The 21844-nt window shown below is 39.9% G+C and overlaps 1 protein-coding gene across 3 annotated transcripts in view; it reads right to left on the minus strand.

Moving 5' to 3' along the window:
* Positions 1-627: 627 nt before the first annotated feature.
* The window catches only part of TOX (thymocyte selection associated high mobility group box), a 176720-nt gene continuing 155503 nt past the window's right edge, over positions 628-21844 (minus strand). For all 3 annotated transcript variants that reach the window (XM_033155284.1, XM_033155285.1, XM_033155286.1), the window contains 4 exons: positions 18277-18357; positions 12488-12874; positions 3254-3405; positions 628-1858 (listed from right to left, as the gene is read on the minus strand). In XM_033155284.1, coding sequence (XP_033011175.1) covers positions 1822-1858; positions 3254-3405; positions 12488-12874; positions 18277-18357 — 657 coding nt within the window. In that variant the 3' untranslated portion in view covers positions 628-1821. The remainder of the gene's footprint in view (positions 1859-3253; positions 3406-12487; positions 12875-18276; positions 18358-21844) is intronic.

Below are 21844 nucleotides of genomic sequence, written 5' to 3' on the forward strand. Positions count from 1 at the left end.
CAACTTTCATCACCCCCAATGTGACTAATAGTCAGGGTTTATGGGAGCTGTGGTCCAATAATATATGGAGGGTACTATGTTGGAGTTCCCTTAATCTAAGTGGTAAAAATACTCAGTTTTGGCCTCTCTTAATCACTATTCTACTCTTGGGCAATTCAGTGGTTACTGAAGAATTTAGCCCTGTTCTTGCTACTTCCTACTCATAAAAATCATGACATAGCCCTTTTTGCCTTCATAACTGCAGTATTTTTTTGGTAACTTTACATTTTGGTTTATTTTTTCCATTATAATTCACCTTTTTTTGGGGGGGGGAAATGTTCTCTGGATGCCAAAGGCATCCATTTAAAACAGTGGCGCTGCTCCAGCTGCCCCAATACATTATATGGAGCTGCACTATGTAGGGGCTTCTTTGCTGTGATCTATAGGCACAGGAATGACCTGTGCATGTAACACTATTCCTACCTATGTGCAGAAAGCTTCCCTTCATAGAAGAGAATGGGGAAGTCCCTGTGCACATCAGACTTTTGACGTACTCTATATCTCCTTATTTAGTCTTCACTAATGTGACCTAGAGATACAGGGAAATTTGTTAAGGATTTAGCTCCCCCCCCCTCTACTTTTTTAAAATTTTGGTCACAGATCAACTTAGGAAGTATAGAATAAATGTTGATTACCTTCATCTTCTGCCATGAAAAGCTGGTTTGGCTTTATTCATATCACTGTAAAAACTAAACTAAAAGTATTCACACCAGCAGCAAATACATTGATGCCAACAAAAGTAGTTTAAAAAAAAATCTTCTTTAAGATGCTAACAAATTTACTTACAAACACCTATATTTATTATTTCATAAATAGGCGCAACAGCTTCCATAAAAAAGATTAAATACAGACACAGTATGAAGAAACAATAATACATAGCCGTATGTAAAGGTTATAATTTAGATGTTTCCAATCTGTTTCAGCATCTAATAAAATATCAAGAAAGCATTTGGCCGTTTTATACATAAGAGGACGTAAATGACGTTTACTAACCATTACACATAAAGTGATAAAAAAGCAGTTTTAGGCAGTACAAAATAAATGTGTTTGCTCTTTTCCCAACACTAAACATTTTTTTGTATAACTAATGACAGAAAGCCAATTTCTGTTTAATTAAATTCATTTGGGAATAATTTTCCTTTTTTTCTTTCAAACAGTTTGAAAATATAGAACTATTAGTCAGTTGCTTAAAAATGAAGTAAAAATATGAATGTTTGCCAATTTAACCCCCTTTGTGAAATCAATAAACTGGAATGAGCCAGTTTCAAATTACAATTAGCTACAAAAACATTCACATTTTATACTCTAGGAGAGTGTAACATAGATGCTATTTACAAACTTGCTATGACTGCTACATCAAGCCATTTAAAAAGTCTTTAGTAGTTTCATATAAACACCCATTATGAAAACCAATGGAAAATCCAGGACTTTTATCCAAGACATCTACAGTTGCTAAGGCAGTTACTAGCGCAGCACTTCACAGCAAAAATAAAAACCAACATAAAATCTGAATGGTCCAAGCCTCCTTCCTAAATGAAAGAAGAAAAGCAACGTCCATTTAAAGGATGCTGAAGGAGAAAGTAAAAAGAAACAAGGGGGTGGAGGAAGGAGCGAGACTACCCCCCCCCCAGTGAATGACCCACCAGCTTAAATAGTCCTAAGTGCTTAGCAACTTATATTTTCTAAATAAATGCAGAACTGCCTTGACTGCATATAGCAATCTGGGATGAAAAGACTTCCCTGCATTCCTCAGTGGAAAGAAGAGGCGCTTTCCCAAACTGTTCAGGTAAGGTACAAAGCTTTGTCCCTCTGCATGGCCCTGTTGAGAAAGAATTTGGGGGGAGGGGGGAGAGAGAGAGAAAAAGAGAATTACATTTAGTGTTGACATTCAAAACCACATGTTAAGCCTTGAGATCAGTGTTTTGATATCTTAAGCAGGCCCAGAAGTGTTAGCAAAGTCCCCCAGTTTCGGGCCAAAGACAGGCTTGCAATTCCAGCTAAGGCTCCAGGGAACACCGCAGCCCAGCAGAGAGTAAGCCTGTGCCCCTTTATAAACCAGCCTATCTGACTGCCCCTTCCCCATCAGAAGTCTTTGGACATAAATGCTCTGGACACAAAGCATCTTTGCTTGGCTGTGCACATGGAAACAGAAAAGCACAGGCTCTTTCTAATGCTGGGGAAACTCTGGCCCTCCACATGTTGTTTGGACTATCACCCCATCACCCCTCACCAATGGCCATCCTGTCTGGGGTTGATGGGAAAAGCACCCTGGTCTGCATTTGGGAGAGAAGAGCATCCAACAACTTCTAGAGGGCTACAGGTTCCCCATCCCTGTATTAGACATATTTAATATTCTTCCTTAGTTAAGCAAGTTGACCAATATCCCAGACCAGGCTTCCTCAACCTCGTCCCTCCAGATGTGTTTGGCCTACAACTCCCATGATCCCTAGCTAGCAGGACCAGTGATCAGGGATGATGGGAATTGTAGTCTCAAAACATCTGGAGGGCTGAGGTTGAGGAAGCCTGTCCCAGACACTCCATCACTTTAGAAGCGATGGGGTACAGAGGCAGGGATGGCTGCTGAGAGGAGGAAAGGGCCACGAACCCCACCAAATTTGTAGATCTTCATTTATTGGATAAGAAGTGTGTAGTCTGCAACCACTAGGAGAAGTGCAGAGAGAAGAAACGCCATGGTGCACCTGCAGCAGCACAACTTTATGCCTTCATCTGCCCCAGCTGCAACAAAACATGTCTCTCTCATATTGGTTTCTACAGCCACTGTAACCTTCTAACAGGTTGACTTCCATCCCCAAATGTGCACTCCTTCATTGTCTCCCGAGACAGACAGTTGCCAACCAGTATATGGCTATCAAGGTAATATTCTCTTCTGTTTACTGTAGTGGTTGGACACAATTTTCTGTTTCCCTCATTGATTTCAGTGGAGGGCGAGTCTTATTTGCAATTAATTATGTGCAGTACTGCAGCCCTTGTTCTTTTAAACAACAGTCTCCCTAATAGTAAAATATATTGGTCTGATGTAAAGCAAGCCACTGCTTGTTTATTATTATTTTCACTAGACATCTGTTAGTAACCAAAGGCATCAGAACCCTGTAATCTGAGCTAGATGATAAATATAAAAATAGATACCACAATTGTTGCCCAGCTTTTGTCATAAATATTACTCAACACAAGGTGGCATTCACTGGCTGCTCACCCATTACTGCAGTAATCATTATTCCAGTCCACACTCTGTGCTGGGGGATTTCTGCACCCTGAACGAACATACTCCATCGCTTGGGTAACAACTTGTGCAGCTGTAGATGTTGGGTTGATAATATTCTGGTAATCAGGCTGGAGAGTAAAACCCTAAAAAAGGGGGGGGGAATTCAAAATAAGGTTTGCAGATCGAAGTTAACCTCTCAACTGAAAGTTCTGACACAGTACCATGTTGTACTTCTATATTTTCAAACTTGAAAAAAAAGAAAAGAAAATAGAAGGATGTTTGTGCTTTTCCAAAAGGAGAAAAAAAACACACACATTTTTTTTAATTGGTTGAGAAGAAATGTTAGATAACACACTGCAATAGTGTAGAACTCGGAGACAAAGAACAGAGACATTTTAAAGCCATGAAAAACAACTCATTCAACACGGGAAAATAAAAGAAAGGTCTGTGTGTTTCTTACAGCTCGTATTTCGATTCAACCCAAGGATACACTATTAGTTAATTCCAAGAATATGCAACAGAATCTTTTTGAAGGATGCAGGCAGCAGGTGGCTGAGTGTTTTATTAGACTACACCTATTCACAATTATTGTTCTCAAACCCCTTTTATTTGGTTCAGTCACAAAAGGACCATCTGCTCCTTCTTTTATTTGCACTTCTTTCTCAACTACACAAAAATTCAACTAAGGCTTTTTAACAGTTGTTGGACTAATGTAGCAAAAGCAGCATAAAAACCCAACTTGCTGTTGTTTTCAGCCAAGAGTGAGTATGCCTAAATGCTGTTTGCCAAAATCAGCAGAGTAGATCAGATTTTCAAGAATGGTATGCATTGATTTGCAGTACAGTATTTAGCTTAAATATACAGTATTTAGTTATACAGAGAACATTGCTGAAAGGTTAGCACTTTTTGCGCAGAAACACCCACCAATTCTGACTAGAAGAGAACAGAGATGAACCTCCCGATGACATCAGAAGGAGGCACACTAACTAAAATAAAGGTTTCATTTTGCTACGTAGAGCCTATCTGGTTGAAACGGTACATTTTATGACCCTTGTTTGCATTTGGCAAATAGAATAAATGACTACTTCAAACCAAGAGGTTAACATATAAATGGAGAGTTGTTAGAACACTGTTGCTTTTTCTTTTGAAATCCTATTATTTAAGCCTGTGTGGTGTAGTGGTTAGAGGAGATGGGAGACCAGGGCACAAATTTCCACTGGGTGACCCTTGGGTCAGTCACTGTCTCTCACTCTAGCCTACCTCACGGGATTGTTGTGAGGATAAATTGAGAAAGGGTTATGTGCAGCACTCTGAGCTCCTTGGAGACAAAGTTGAAATATACATGTAATAATAAATATATAAATAAATAAAAAGGAGTTCATTATTAACAAACTTGTATCCACTTTTCTACCATAAGATGAAATCTAATGTTGCCACCTAAAACATAAGATTGGTGCAAATGTAATTGTGGCTCCTAAGTTGATATTCGGAAACCATCGCTGAGAACTAGCACTCCCATTTCACAGATCCTCACTTTCCTTGAGCAAATTCTCTCTTAAATAGTTCACCGGCACTACCGTGGTACCTCGGGTTAAGAACTTAATTCGTTCTGGAGATTTGTTCTTAACCTGAAACTGTTCTTAACCTGAGGTACCACTTTAGCTAATGGGGCCTCCCACTGCCGCCACGTGATTTCTGTTCTCATCCTGAAGCAAAGTTCTCAACCCGAGGTACTATTTCTGGGTTAGCAGAGTCTGTAATCTGAAGCGTCTGTAACCTGAAGCGTCTGTAACCCGAGGTACCACTGTAAAGTCAAAGTAATATTATGGCTATTTATTTATTTAAAATATTTTTAGTCCCACCCTTCATCCACTGATCTTAAGGCAGGTTATACTTCTGTTAAAATCACAGTCAATAAAACAGAAAGTGAAAAGAGCAGATAAAAGCAATGATAAAATCAGAATAACAGAAAACCTCAAATAACATCTCATTAGAAGCTGCCATTTTGTCTGACCTGGGTGGCAGTGGCTCTCAAGGGTTTCAGGCAGGGAATCTTGCTCAGCCCTACCTGCAGATGCAGATGCTGGGGACTGAATCAGGGACCACCTGCATACAAAACAGATGTTCTGCCACTGAGCTATGGCCCTTTTCACTGCAGTGCCAGACTGAATTGCCTGAAAGGATTTGCGAAACAGATGTATGTTTACTTGGCACTGGAATGCTAACAAAATCAGCACCCATTGTGCTTCCAGGAAGAGGGTATTTCACAACCACCATGGAAAAGGCCCTATCTCATGTCACCACATGGTGTATCTTCCTTTGGTGGGACTCTAATGGTGGCAGCATGAGAAGGGCCACCCTTCCAGATTTCAGAGCCCAAGCAGGCTAATAGAGGGAGAAACATGCCTTCAGATATATGAGTTCCAATGCATTTACAGCTCTACATGTTAGCACCAGCAGCTTAAAATCAGCTCAGAAATGTACAGGCAGGCAATAAAGATCTTTCAGTATTGGTGTTACATGGTCCCTTGTGGTTGTCACAGACCACACTCTGCCAGATGTATTCTGCCCTAATTGAAGTTCCCAGGTCATTTTTTAATGGTATCCCCATGTAAAACACATTACAGTAATCCAGATGGAAGGTTACCAGAGCATGAGTCACTGTGACTACATTATCTATGTATTCAGGAAATGCCATAGCTGTTAACCAGATTTTCCATTTGACCAGTCTTTGAGATTGCTATCTGAAGTGGGTCTTGGAAAATTATGCTTCTGAAGTTTTCAGAATACAAATCTGCCTATCTCACAATGCTCTAATGTCTTGCAAATTGAATGTGATTTGTCTGAGAAGTCCTCTTGCAATTCAAAATGTAAAATGAGATTCTCCACATACACACAAAAAATGCTTTCAGTTTACGTCTAAACCCTGAGCACTAAGTACTGCTCAGGCAGAGCTAAGCATTGTCTCTAAATGATTATTTTTTAGGATTCAGGGTGGAGGGCTATGGCCTCAACCAAGTACATGGAAGCTCCCCTAATCCTAATGATCTATAATATCTCTTCTCTCTCCAGCCTCTATTTTCTCCATCTTTTAAGCTTATGGTGAGATCAACAGATCCTTGCTGGTCCAGAACCCTGTTTCCCACAATAGCCAAGCAGAGACCTCTGCACATATAATCTGATTGCAACACTTGCCTTTTCCCCAAAGCTCCAGTACTTCCCTATGATTGCCCATAGTCCAGGAAAAAGAAACACCCTTTGCTCGCTTTGTCTAAAATGTCAGTAGTGCACAGGACATGGGCACTAGTGACATTTTAGATAAATGAAATATTTTAGATAAATGGAAATAAAACCAAGTGTTCAGGCAACAACATTATGGGTCAATTTAACCCCCCCTTTTTATTAAAAAAAAATCAGTTTTAAAATATTCTCCAGTGACCCTATGCCACCAAGTGTATGGAATACTTTGTCCAAGGCTACAAATGAAGTCAAATGGACTAGTAACCCGATCCAATGATTCCTTACTTCAGAATAAATCCCCAGTTTCAATTAAGGCTTACACATGCAGAAGATACAGCCTAAATCAGAATACTATGCTGTGCCTGCTTTGTTGACTTGTCTACAAGCTTCTACATGCTCATCTATAAGCTTCAACCCTCAGACAAACAGCTGTCTCACTAAATTGTGATTTTAGTATTCTTCAGTCAAAGCATGTACTAAAGCTGACAATGCAAATGGAGCCTATATTTCGTATAGTATAGCTCCTTCAGCTGTCAAGTGTGTGATTTGATGTTTATATTGGAAGTGCTTTGGAACTGTCTAATTTGAGGCTTATATTGGAACTGTCAGCTCTGATTAGTGGCTTTTCTTGAATTTCGACTAATGGCTCTTACTTTCGTTTGTTTTTCCTATATACAAAAGCATTCACAGTTATGGATACTGATTGAAAACAACAAGGAACAAAGTATGTCATACCATAATTAATAGTTCTTTGAACCTTGGGTTATCAGGATTCCTTATTAACGAAGGCTCCCTTCTCCCCTGTTACAAGCCAACAGAACAGATGTAGGAGCTTCCCACAACCCAGGGAATCATGTTGCTGTTCTAATACCGAAGAATTTTAGAATTGCAAAGCTAACAAAAGGCCTAATTTCTTGGCTACTGTTTCAAGCAGTCTATAATATTCACTGGACGCTTGTGCCACTCTGATGCAGAATGGCTTAAATAGAATTTTATGTAAGGGTTTTGCAAACAACAATGCAATAAAAACATATCAGAAACTGGATGCTCTGTGGGCTAATGAGACAATGCCAAATGTTTTGCTTTGTAATGCTCAAGATAAAATCAGCAACTGTTTTGCAACATGCCTCGAATTTTAAGTTTCATTTTCTTGCGCTAGATTGAAATAAAAATAGGGGACTTGATAAAGATTAATTTGATGTCAGACAGGACATTTGCTCTTTAATTAGATTTCTGTATCCCTAGCTGGGGTTTTTGTGTGCGACTGTAGCAAGTACTAAAAAGCCTGCAGCAGAACCTAAAGTGCGATCCTCATCTCTACACTTTACCGGGAACTAATTTCATTTCCTGCCTGTCTGGAGAGGTATTTTCAACAGGCATCAATGTTTTTGTCTTCACAACTGATTTATTCATCAATCTCAATGTGATGTTTTTTTAAACCTTTAAATTGCATCCAAATCCTAAAGCATCTGTTTATTACACAAGGAAATTGAAAATATGTCTGTGTGATATCATACAAAGATTTTCCCTTAAGGTTATAAAGACAGTTGACAGATATTAATGATTCCCTCTCCCCATGCCTGTTAGCCACATTCAGAAACATGGGACGTGGGGGAAATGGAGGGCGGGGGAAATAAAGAGTGGCAAAAATACAGCACGCCCAAGAACTGACGGGATAAAAACAGAAGAAGTGAAGCTGCAATGTCTGAAAAGGCCACCCATGTGATCACATTGCAACGGAAGTGATAAAAATAAAGAACGGCATTGTAGGCCTTCTATTATGGGAACATAGAACAACAACAGCTTAGTAGATCAGTACTTTTATCTCTAGTCAGTGGCATAGCAAGGTGGGGGCGATGGGTGCTTTCCGCCCCCAGTGCCACCCTGGAGGGGGTGACACTCTGGGCGCCTCTCCCTCCCCCCACCGAAGCCGCCACTAGCGTGCTCCGCTCGCAAAAGCGGAGTGCGCTGGCGGTGGGTACGGTGATGGCGGGGGAGAGGAAGAGCAGCCCGGGCTGCTCTCCCCCCACCGCTGCTGCTGCCGCCAGCGCTCTCTGCTTGCAAAAGTGGAGCACGCTGGCGGTGGCATGGGGAGAGAGGAAGACCGGTGAGCAGGTCTGCAAGCAAGCTGCGGAGCGAGGCTGCCTCACTTTGCCGGTGACGTGGGGGGGGGGGTTGACAAAAACAATTCCGCAGCGGTTACCACCTGGGCTTGCTACGCCTCTGTGTCTAGTTCAACACAGCCTTCTCCAAGCTGGTGACCTCTAGATGGTTTGGAACTACAAGTTCCCCTCATCCCTGACCAAGCTGGCTGAGGCTAATGGTGAAAGTTACGGACCAAAACATTTAGAGGTCACCAGCTTGGGGAAGGCTGGTGTGACAGAACAGGAGAGTGAACAGCACACTAGCACTATGAGGATAGAGGTATGTATATGTCATAGTTACCTCTCATGTAATAAATGACAAAAAAACCTGTATGAAACAAGTCTTTCACAGGACAGGCAGGCAGTTTGGTGTTACTGGAATGGGTGAGAAGGGAGTTGGCTCATAATCAGATCCACGAACTTCAATATTCTAGGAAATTAATCAGAGTGCTCACAAATCGTTGCAAACACACAGTAGACATTCAGTAGGTAGACTTTGGGTTCCCTATACATGACTTCTGTTCTGTTTTATTGAAAACAGCAATGGAATTTCATTGGCACTGTTGATTCATTTTATGAGTATCTATCACTCATTTTAAAAGTATCTGTGTTACCAAAAACCTGACAGTTACACACATAATGGCAACAATGTTTCTGTTACCAAATTCTCTGAAAGATGTGGGGAAATGGTGTGGTGTTTTTATTTTAAAAAGAATTGCAGTGCTTTTTGTTTTCAGTGTGAACACAAAATTCCTGTATAAATGTCTTGTTAGCCTACGAAAATAAAAAGAAATGTGACTAATTTAGCTAGACTTCATTTAGGACGCATTTTTTCTAATGAAGCTCATGATTTAGAAGGTAATATCTGACAGGTGACCTGTGAGAAACTTCTGAGAGGGGCAATGAATCTAAGTGAATGAGCAACATAATGGATTCATTATAACATACATAAGTTAAAGCACATTGGGGGGAAATAATTGGGGAAACCTTCATATATTGAGAATCTAAATTAACTGACACCGCTTAGGAAAAAGCTCTGGTCACCTGAGTGCACACTAAATGAAAACATCTGAATAATGCCTAGCACTGAGGGCGGGGTCACAAAAGTCCACAAACAAGATGCTACTGATTTCATATTGCAATGTAAATTGATGGTATGTCTCTAATAACCTGTCTTTTAATGTTCAAAAAAAGTATCTCAGAAAGAAAAGACTAGGAGAATATCAAGTGAAAATAATGGGGTTCTTTTATTTTGCGGCCAGGAACAAGTACTTTGATGTTCTAGTTGAAATAACACAATGTAGAATAAGGCCCATCTGAACTCTACTATGCATTTCCCCCCGACTTGCTGCTTTCCAGAAGTTCTGAATTTCAGCTCCCATCAGCCCCTGCTTGCACATCCAATGGTCAGAGACATGGGAGTTGTAAGCTTAGGGGAAGACTCCTCTTAAGTACTGTTGATGAATAAAAAGAATAAAACACAGTACAGTGGTACCTCGCAAGACGAATGCCTCGCTAGACGAAAAGCTCGCTAGAGAATCATATAGTTAGGAAAGCTTTGTATCAGGTTTGGATAAGGTATAAAGACTTGTTAGAGAGAAAGACTCCTAGATGGATCTCACCAGTGGAAGCCAAGGCTTATAAGAGACCTAACATGTCTGCAAGTTGGCTAAGATATGTGGATATATTGCAGCGAGAAGGTGACGCATTTAAGCTGAAAAGCTATGATCAAGTAAAAAGTCAAGTCCCCGACTGGCTGCAATATCATCAGGTTCATGAAACATTTAAATTAGACAAGAAAATTGATTTTCAAATGGAAAAATCAAAACTGGAAACAGAACTGATCGAATCGAACTCTAAAAACCTTTCCAAGATGTATAATTTGTTGCTAGAGTGGCATACAAAAGATGAACTGGTTAAATCGACAATGATAGATTGGGCAAAAGATGTGGGTCATAATATTATGATGGATGACTGGGAGAGATTGTGGCAGAAAGGTATCAAATTTACTGCATGTAATAGTCTAAGAGAAAACATAATGAAAATGATGTATAGATGGTATCTGACACCAGTTAAGTTAGCTAAGATGAATTCTAAAATGACGGATGTGTGTTGGAAATGTAAATCTTCGAAAGGTACCTTTTTTCATATGTGGTGGTCGTGTCCAGGGGTAAAGGCCTTCTGGGATAAGATTTATAATGAGCTTAAAAAGGTAATGAAAATTACCTTTAGTAAGAAACCAGAGGCATTTCTCTTGAGCATGACCAATGAAGAGATACCCAGTCAGGATAGAGTATTTTTTATGTATGCCACAACAGCGGCTAGAATTTTATTGGCAAGAACCTGGAAAGGTGAAGAGATTCCAACAGTGGAAGAATGGCAGATGAAGTTAATGGACTATATGGAACTCGCAGAACTGACCGCTAGAATCCGAGACCAGAGAGAGGAGAAGGTGTCGCAAGATTGGAAAAAATTTAAGGACTATCTAGTTAAATCTGAAAAACTTAATATTTGAGCAGAAATAAGCAAAAGATCGGCTTTAGCAAGTTAATGTTAGATAAAATTGTTTAGAAGAAACTTTTTGTGACTGATTTAATTGTGAGAATATTTTAAGAAATTGTGTTTAAGTTAAGATTTATAATGGATTAAGTGAACTTAAGAGTAATAAGAAATATGGCAAATGTTAATGGAAAAAGATACAAAGTTACCTATAACGTATATATGATTTTGAAGGCAGTGAAGGGAACAGGGGAAGTCCCCTAGCAGAAAAGTTAGAAACAAGAAAAGTACAAAGATAGGTGTTTGTTAAGGTTTGTATATGTTTCTTTTTTCTTTATGCTTGTTGATATTGTTATTGTTTTTATTGTGTTCATGTATTGTGTTATATTGTGTTTATGTTTATGCTGTGTTTTTTCTTTGTCTTATTGGAAAATAATAAAAAATCTTTAAAAAAAAAAGAAAAGAAAAAAGAAAAGCTCGCTAGACGAAAGGCATTCGCTAACGAAAGGGTGACTCGCAAAACGAATTTTCCTATGGCCGCGACTTGCAAAATGAAAACGTTTTGTGGTCCCCCCGGTAAAACTGCGCTTCCTCCGACCATCCTTTGCAAGACGAAATTTCCGCTATAAGACAACACTCGCAGAAAGAATTAATTTCGTCTTGCGAGGCACCACTGTACAGCAATTCAGAATGATTAATGATATGAATTATGGCTCTAACTGCCACAACATTTCTCTCCTTTGTTTGTGTAAGTTCTAACAGCATTCACACACACACACACACACACACCAGAAATGGACAGGGGGAGCTCAGAACCTCCTGGCATCTCCCTACTTCTATGCAATGAACTAGTTCACTTGTTGCTACCACAAAGGAAGTAGCATGGTTGTGGGGCATCAGGACTCTGGTACATGGATTGCATGCAGAAAGTCACAGGTTCTGTTCTTGGCATCTCCAGCTGAAGGTCTGGAAAGGCACTGCTAGTCACAGTGAGCAATGCTTGGGTAGGCAAACCAATGGTCTGACTCAGGCTAAGGCAGCTTCCTGTGTTCAACAAGGCTACGAAGTGGCCACAAGCTTGGAAGAAGATAGGTTCACATATAATAACCAGCTGAGCTTCTGCCTTGCACATGCTAGCCTGCAAGTTGTCTACACGCGTGTGAATTTTTATATGGTTAGAGAACAGGAACCACCTGGTTTTCCTCCACAGGGAGAAGCAGATTTCTGGGGATCATAACTCACAGCTGCAATATGAAACCTGGAACTCTGAGCCAATGCAAAAATGGGAAGTAACACAAATATTAATGCACCATCAGAGATTAAAAACATAGGTAGGACTTACTTGTTGCATTGTAGGTGAATGTAAAGCAGACTGGACCTGCATTGGTAGCTGGTTCCCAATGGACTGCTGCATTGTAAGTGGCTGGTGTTGTTGTATACTGAGGTGCGGGTGAAGAGGAGGACTCATCTGAAGGGATGGAGGTGGAGACACAGCCATATTGGCTATGGAAACAGTCACTGGCATTTGGCTGTTAGGCTTAGGTGCTATATTCCTAGGAATATTGGGATGTATGGCTGTTATGTGAGGATTCATTCCTCCTTGTTGGTGGTAATGGGAACTTAGATACAATGCCGAATGAGGCTGTGTAGATCCATGGAATACTGACTGCTTTGTGTTCATCATCTGAGGTTGCTGCGATACCTTAACATCCACAGGTTCATTGTAGCTCTGTTCAGAAAAAAATAAAACAAAAACACCAGACAATATTTAAAGGCTGTTAGTGCTGTTAGCATGATAACCAAAGTGATTGAATGCATGACATGGTTACGAATGTACAAAGGGCACTGCTGAATCAGAGCAAAGGGCCGTCTAGTCCAGCATTCTGTTCTCACAGAGGCTAAGCAGGTGCTTATGGAAAGACTAAAGCAGGGCATGACTGCAACAAGCTCTTACGGTAGTTTGTTCTGCTTGCCGAAATACAAAATAATGCAAGACACAGCACTGGAAACCTAAAGGCAAGTCAAAACAAGAAGTTGTACATGACCTTGAAAACAAGAGCCAGGAATTAGACAAACATTTTCCTGTCATGAATATGTCCAGCTATGTAACATACCACTTACTGACTTGCATGATGTAGTTACTACCTCTGGGAAGGCATGCAAATGCATCCTTAATATTTTCTCTCTCTCCCTGACACCATTGTTTTCCTCCTCCTATCTCTTGCCTCTGCATTCACTTTCATTCTCATCAAGTTGAAGTCTTTGGGCTCACCCACATTTCCGCTTGTGGCGAGCCTAGAAAGCACAGGTCCGAGCAGTTTTCTGCTTGAGCCACACTTTCTAGACATGGGTCCGAGCAGTGTCCCACTCTCAAACCTCCTCTTTAGCGATAGATCGGAACAAATTGCAATCTGGGAAACACCGGAATTTTCTGTTTGCTCTGACTGACCACTAAAGAACAGTTTTCCCTGGGAGAAAGCAGTGGGATAAGAGGAGGCGTGGCCAAGTCCTTACTGTTGTTTCTACAGTTCTATAGCTGCTTTGTATATGATCCCTTGCTCATTCCAGATGCCCCATTGACAGGTACTGAGTGGTAGATGCAAATGAGAGAAAGGGTGGGACAAGAGCAGATGAAGTGCCTAGGTGAGCATCTCCTCCAAAGTATGGCCAAGGACACAGAGAGGAGGGGCACATGGCTTTTATTATTATTACTTCAAAAAGAAAAGTAATGATAGTTCAGTAACTATCACATCACTATTTGTGAATGACATTGTGAAACTGACTACACTACTGTATATATAAATTTTGTTAAACAAAATAAGTAAAAACAAACCGAGACTTGTGTTTAGAGGGCTTTTCTGCGGCTATGCAGAGGCTCCTTCTGTAGATCTCAAGCAGGATGAAGCAGACTCATGACTGAAAGCATGTGGAACTGATATGGGACGTGGGACCTGTGGCCTTCCAGGTGTTGTGAGAATCCAACTCCATTGAGCCCAGGAGGGTGGGAGCTGCACTCCCCATTTCTGCCCTAGAGATAAGTCTATGCAAGGTCTCAGAAATTACCTGCAGCAGGCTCAGCTCTACTAATTCTAGGTCATCAACCCAATATACAGTTATGAACACAAAGTTATCCAGCAACATTTTTTTTAAAGAAACTTTTTGGAACAATCAGTGGATAACCGTGTTTCCTAATAACTTCCATATAACATATATATATTTAAAAGTTTATTTACATCAGTTTTCCCCACAGTCATTTCATCAGAGCTGACTTATAAACTAGATGTGCTCACATAAATGCAGCAAAGAGTAAGAGATTAACTCCCCCGGGGCTTGCCAGTGGATATGTACCTGAATAATAATTCATCTCTTAGGGAGAAGTTGAATGAATAACTAGTGGAAGGTGAAACATGCCGGGGGGGGGGGGGAGATAAAATGTTCCTTTGAAAGAAGGCAGTACTATGTCAAAACAAGAGTTGGAAGATGCATATATGCCCTTACTCTATAACCTCCATGTCACATTTCCTCCATTTACAAGTCAAAATAAGTTTAACGTTACTCCAGGCACTCTGGGGTCACTGGAGCCTGTGAAGAACCATTTGTATTCCTTTTGATGTATGCACCATCACCACCAATCAGCCAATATGCACATTACAGAAATTGGTTCATTATGCGCAATGATATACAATGAAAAAAGATGATAACTTCATTTGCCCAAGTCAAGCTGTAGTAATGATGGCAACAAAAACGTATTTTCTCCAGTAAACTGAGCAAAATTAAATGGAAATGATAAAGGGAATTCAATTCTCGGCGCGTAGGTAAGAATATGTGTTCCACCCGCACCCAATGTGATATACTACTCCACTTGCACACAGAAAACCCAAACACAAGGCAATAGATTTAAAATGTAGCCCATTATTTATTTATTATTATTATTATTATTATTATTATTATTATTATTATTATTATTATTATTATTATTATGGCATAAAAGAAATGTTGGACCTTACTGAGGGGGAGTCATTTTCTTTCTCAATGTGAAGGGTTTTAACATTCTCTAAAGCTCTCTTAAACTGGGTGGGGATTGACTAATAGCATTGTTTCACTGCTCCAGTGTTTATGTACCCCACTAGGGTGGGGAACCTTCTTCAGCCTCAGAACTGCATTCCATCAAATGCAATCTTATTGGTGGGGTGGGGGCATGCACTTGTGGTGGGTGTGGCAAAATAGGCCTGGTCAGACACACTCCAGTCTCCATACAGGCAAGCAAGAGTAATTATCACATTCTAGCCAGGTAAAAACACTAGAGGAGGAAACAGGTGAGGTTCAGTGAAGAGTGCAGCTTGGCGGAGGTGTGGCCTGGGCAGAGTCTCAGGGGCTAGAGCAGGCTTCCCCAACCTCAGCCCTCCAGATGTTTTGAGACTACAATTCCCATCATCCCTGACCACTGGTCCTGCCAGCTAGGGATCATGGGAGTTGTAGGCCAAAAGCATATGGAGGGCCGAGGTTGAGGAAGCCTGGGCTAGAGATAGAGAATTACCAGCCTGCCTGGTTGGGTTGGAGGTTAATTGTTCCCTGTGTGCATTGCAGGAAGTTGGACTAGATGACCCCTGGGGTCCTTTCAAATGCAACAATTCTATGAACCTAGACCCCTGCCTCTTTAGGCTGCAGCCAGCAGTGCAAGGCTGGAGAAAAAGCAGGGAGTGGTGATGGTAGAGAGGAAATGGGGCCAAGAATCCAGAGTACCGGAGCTGGGAAGTGACAGGTTAAGGAAGCTGGGATCCAGGCACTGGAAGTGCAGCATCAGTGATGGTGTGAGGACATTTGTTTGAAAGCTGAAAGGTTTTACCAGCTTAAGGAGAAAGACTTCAGTGGTTCGGAAAGTGAGACTTGTTACTAAATTTGGAAAGAAAGACCTGTCTGGTTTATTTGTTCTCTGTCTTTCAAAGACAGTCTAATATTTGTAAAGTGTTTAAAATATCTGTGCCAAGTCCTGGGATATCAGAATTGTAGACATGGACAGGCTGGCAGCTCTGGCGAAAGGGAAATCATAATAACAAAGTACAAGACTTAATTAATTCATATTCTTTAGGGGACCTATAGTAATATTTGCTTATATTTTTAGCCATCTAAATACAGTTATGATAATACTCTTTATTCAGGTTTCAATGGGGATTTTTATGTGTCTGCAGATTTGAATAACGTTAGGGTTTTACAAGGAATGAAATTATCTACATACATGCTTTTATAAACACTGGTTGATTTATATTTTTACCTGTTTATATCTTGGATCATCTCATATATCTATTTTCTTTTATTCATAATAATATATGTAGTCTCTTACGTAAATATTTGAATAAACAGATTATAATATTTTTAAAAGAGACTTGATGCCAGTTGAAGTATGGACTCAACAGCCTGCATTTGAGTCCCAAAGTAGCCCCCTAACAAATGTAGCTGTTCTCCAAAGGAGGAAAGGTAAATGCCTAAATCGTTCATGAAATGAATGTTACATGTTAGATACTATATTTGATTGCATGTAGAAGGGGCCCCAGTTTGATCTAAATAGCACATTATATATTTTGAAATAAAACAAGGCATGTTTTATATCCTAAGCTTCTAGAGATGCCTCCATAAAATACTTTATAAATATCGACTCAACAGGTAAACTAACATATCTACTATCAGCCTGAACACAAAAATGCCATGTTAAGCAATAAAAGTGCTTGTTTTTTTTAAATTCAAAATTGCAATTCGCAGCATTTTAAATAAGGCTATACAATTTGCTATACAAAATACTAGCAAAAGTAGTAAAAGTTGCAACTAAGGTCAATGCAAAAGCTTAGTCAGTATTATAAATAATATCATAATCTGAATAGCATTATAAAAAAGCTTTTTAATGTGATTTTTTACTTTATATATTTATTTCCACACACATCAAACAGCTTGACTGTAGCCCCATTAATTTCAATAATTCTAAGACAGGAGTGGGGAATAGGCTTTGAGAAAAGCTCTAGCGAACATTGTAATATATTTAATGGAGACTAATGTACATTTGTATCATCAATTCCAAGTGAACAGTGGTCACCTTTTGGCAACTGGTAATCCTAACAAATAAAATAAAATAAATCTAGAGTATTGAAATATCAAATTTTAGACTCATCAGCATAAAAACACTTCTCATTTCAAGCCACTGTAGTTGAATATATAGGACTTTTCAAATATGTTGTTAAGACTTGCTGCACAAGCATACGGATGCTTACAACGGGTTTCAGAAACAGCTACTTAAGTGCTCCATGACAAGTACACATTATCCCAATATTACCAAAAGATGCCACGTTGGTTTTAGGATCAACTTGCATAGATAAAGGATAACATATAGGTACATTTATTGGGGAGGGGGGAGGGAAAAAAGAGACAGGGGAGAAAAATGGATTGGATCCAAACTGGAAACACAGCTTCTCTTGTACACCACTCCTCCTCTACATACCCTCTGCACACCGACTCCTGAAGGTCAAGGAACCCTTTGGAACAGCATTGGAAAAGGTGCAGAGGGCTGCAGCAGGAGGGAGGTACTGGCAGAAACTGAAGGGTGGAGAAGCTACCTTGCCTTTGCGAGAGTGGCTTTTGCATTAGTACAAGGCACTAATCCAAGCCCATGCCATGTACAACTAGTCCATTTGTCACCTACAAGGTGGTGAGCATGTTGTACAAGTACACACAAACTACTGGAAATCAAAACAGACAGTTACTGGTTGCGGTACAACTTTCCATTGGCAGACGTAAGATTTATCAATAGTCAATTTTATCTTTCATTTGCGGTCCTGCTCATGCCTCCAAGTTATGGAAATGCAGGGTGAAAGGGGGGTAGGGTTTGCCATCTAGCATAAACAAACGGCTGTTTGTATTGAGCAGCAATTCCCAGAATTAACTTAAAAGCTTAGAGAAGCAATAATTGTTTTAACATATTACGCAGCTGGACAATAAAAAAAATATGGCTGGAACACCTATAATCCATCCAATGCCTATTTATTTTATTTTATTTTATTTATTTATTTATTAAGGTTTACACCCGGCCATTAAAAAACAACTTATCAGGTTGACTTTCAATATTAAATATTAAAAACACGTTACCTTGGATACAAGGCTTGCTCTGTATGCAGCTAACTGCTTCAGATATTCCTTCTTAGCAGCTTCTGTTTTCTTTTTATACACCTGAAAAAGAAGGAAGAGTGGCAAATCAGCAACTAGGCTTGTTGGGTTATAAATTAAAACATCATGACCTGCAATATTTACACAGCAAACTTCCCTATTCTCTTTATCTTTCTTACCTTGCAAACCTTTGCTTGTTTGTTAACTAAGCAAGCAAGATAGCAGTTGAAATATGAGAAACAATGTTTGATACTATGCACATGACAAAAACACCATGATCCAATTAAAAAATAAAGCTAAAAAAATGGAGAGTGAATAATTGTTGTTTTTTAATGTGGTTGATCAAAGCTACTATATTTTTAGAATCTTTTGTTACATTACGATGAACATTATGTTCTCATATATTTCTGATGTATATTACATTCTGTATTATGTATGCTTTTGTAGATCGCCTTGAGACATTTTATATTGTAAATGACGAATAAATCCAGTAAGAATAATAATATGCAATTAGGATTAGTTTGGTTTACTCAAACTCCGCTTTTATGTCACAGTCATCTTGTAGAAGCTCCTGGAAATGTTTCCTGCATAGGAGGGGCTCTATGGAGTGGCAAGAGTCACTTGGGCTGACCTACAGTTCACTCTGATCACTTGGGGCATGTATGTTTTCATGCCACAGATTCCTGGCAGTGGCTGGCACTGGTATATGGGCAAGACTTCCCCATATAACCTGCCACAGCGAAGTATTTCCAGAAATTACTATGTGGTGGTCATAATGAAAGAACCTCTCTTGGGCTGACCTAAATTAAACAAGTCAGATCCTGACCACATTTAACCACACATTTAGTCCTACATAAATTTCTGGGACCAATTAGTCATGATTAAATGAAGTCCTATTGATCTCAAGGGGACTAATGTGTAACCAACTCGGTCTGGATCCCATCCAATGAGATTGGGTATGAAATGTTGACTTGCAAAGGCAAAGAGGGCGAAGTTCACCATGTCGCTGCACCTTCTTTCAACTGTCAGAAAGATCAAGTCAGAACAGAACTAGCTGCCCTAAGCTAGTTTGCGCGGCCATTTTGCACGGCCATTTGGAGATGCTAATTAAAAAGTGGTAAGATTATCACCTGAGGTACTCACTCATCTCCACAGAGTGGGTACTGCACTCATGTAATAAGGAAGCCATGTCTGTTGATCTATGGTAGCTATTTTGCATCATAAGTCACCTGTCTTATAAAAACAGCAATAGGAGCTGCTAATGTCAGAAAGAGAAACGTCTCCAATTTAATTACAAGCTTGCAAATCATAATACTGAAGTTATCTGTGCCAATTTATGTTAGAACTTAGTCATGGCTTTCTCCTGGTTGATTTTCATTTATTGGCACTATCAACATATAGTACCTACAACAAACTGTTGCAGTGTACAGAGCTCCCGATCAGTGATTCAGCCAGCCAGCAATGCCCTCCACCAAACTCCATTCCACTCCTTCTCCCATCCATTCCTATTTTTCTTACACAATAGGCATTCAGCAATCTATGGCCAATGAGCTTTTTACTGTACTTTTGTAAATGTGTTTGTTTCTCAGAAACTCCCTATAGTGTAGGGATGTTGCCATTTTGGCTATATAAGTCAGAACATTCACCTCTGAATGCCAGAAATAGAGTGAACTATTAATTATTATTAATATTTACTATTTCTACTAATATTACCATTCATGCATTACCTTCAGGGAACACAGATTCTTACAAAGTTACTGGGCAAAAAAGACAAATCCCTGCCCCCAAGGAGCTTACAATCCCAAAGAGATAATAGGGCAAAAAGCAGGATGAAGGAACAAGACGCAGGCATAGAGACAGAAGGATGTGGGAAATGAAGCTACCTGTACATTATTTCAATTGGGAATGAGAACTGAAGGAACAGGATACTTTGTGTGGAAAAGATGGAGTTGGACAAAGGATGTGGAAGAAGGGACGTTATCCTGCTTACCTCTATTTGTTACTGGAAATAAAGCAACAGAGTTCTTCCTACATAGTTTGGGGCAGGTATGGATACTTCCAGCTACACATCTCAATATTCTCTAATTATTGCCAATTTTTTTGAATTTAATGGGAACAGTGAATTGTTGTTGGCATTCATCTGTCTCATGAGACAGTGGAGTGTGCCTATTGGGATGAAGGCAAACCACTGTGTTAGCATCACCAAAGTGAGCTCCCTGGGATGCAAGCCTGAGAAGTGTGTATGGAGGTCCTGGGCTGTTCAGATGGCAAGTCACAAAACACCCTTGGCCTTGCTGATGTGGTCCAAAGGAGCACAATCATTTTGTGTGTCCAAAAGAAGGTCAATGGAAGATGGGAGGCAGTTTCATGATCTCCACAAAGACTATAGTGTTCCCTACTCATGTTTTAGAGTAAGCACAATTCCTGCAATTTTAAATTGATCCCTTCTGATATTCTTATTCCATATTATTTTAATCTAGTGCATGCATACACAGAACCAGAGAACTAAAGAACACATGGTGGATCAAAAAAGCTCAAGAGATCCAGCACTTAGCAGACACTCAGAATGCACAGAGTTTCTTTAAAGCCACAAAGACCATCTATGGGTCAATAAATCATGGCATATGCCCCCTATGCTCAACAGATGGTACCACACTTCTAAAAAATAAGCTATTGCACAAGCTGGAAAGAACATTAACAGCATCTCCTTAACCACAGCATCTCCCCCACAGTTGCTGAGGTCCTCTCACAAATTCCACAAAAACAAATTAGAGATGAGCTTGCAGTATCTCCAGATCTGGGAGAGTTGTGTACAGCTATTAACCAAATGAAAAACAACTTAAGCCTGTGGACCTGATGGGATGCCTGCCGAAGTGGGCAGAATTAAACATACACAACAACTTCACAAACTCATCAAAAAAAAAATCTGGGAGAGAGGAGATCCCAGCAGACTTTAGGGATGCAAAAATTATCAATCTCTTTTTATCAATTCTCAATCGGTGATAGAACCGATTGCGGAAACTATTGAGGCATCTATTTATTATTAGCAGCAGCTAGGAATTTAAGTTTCATTTTACATTTACATCTGGTTTGGATTTAAGTTGTTGGTTTTTTTCTTAGACTCCCAGAATGGGGAAGAAAAATTACCTACACTGCCTTTTAACTCAGATTTCTGTCTGAAAGCCAAGGAAAGCTCCATTTATCACAATACTTTTAACTCTTAATTGCCATGTGCATGTTTTGCACGAGCAGAGAAAAATGGCCAGTGTAAGTTTATTTACAAAGAAACCAAAGGGGCACGCCAAGTGATGTGGAGGGGGAACAGAGGGCAACATTCCTAACCCAAACCACAAGTGGCTAAAAGATTCAGTGGCAGAACTCAGTACCCATGTCATAAACATTTGAAGGCACAGCTGAAAAGAAATATAGGGATTAAGTGGTGGCAAGGTGCCCTAAGCCAGTCTTGTCTTGCTCAGAGATGTACATGGAAGATGCTAACACCATAAGAGTTGCAAACAATATTTATTTCACAAATAATGTGGGAAGTTTT

This window comes from Lacerta agilis, chromosome 7, assembly GCF_009819535.1.
Source record: "Lacerta agilis isolate rLacAgi1 chromosome 7, rLacAgi1.pri, whole genome shotgun sequence".
NCBI lineage: Eukaryota > Metazoa > Chordata > Lepidosauria > Squamata > Lacertidae > Lacerta > Lacerta agilis.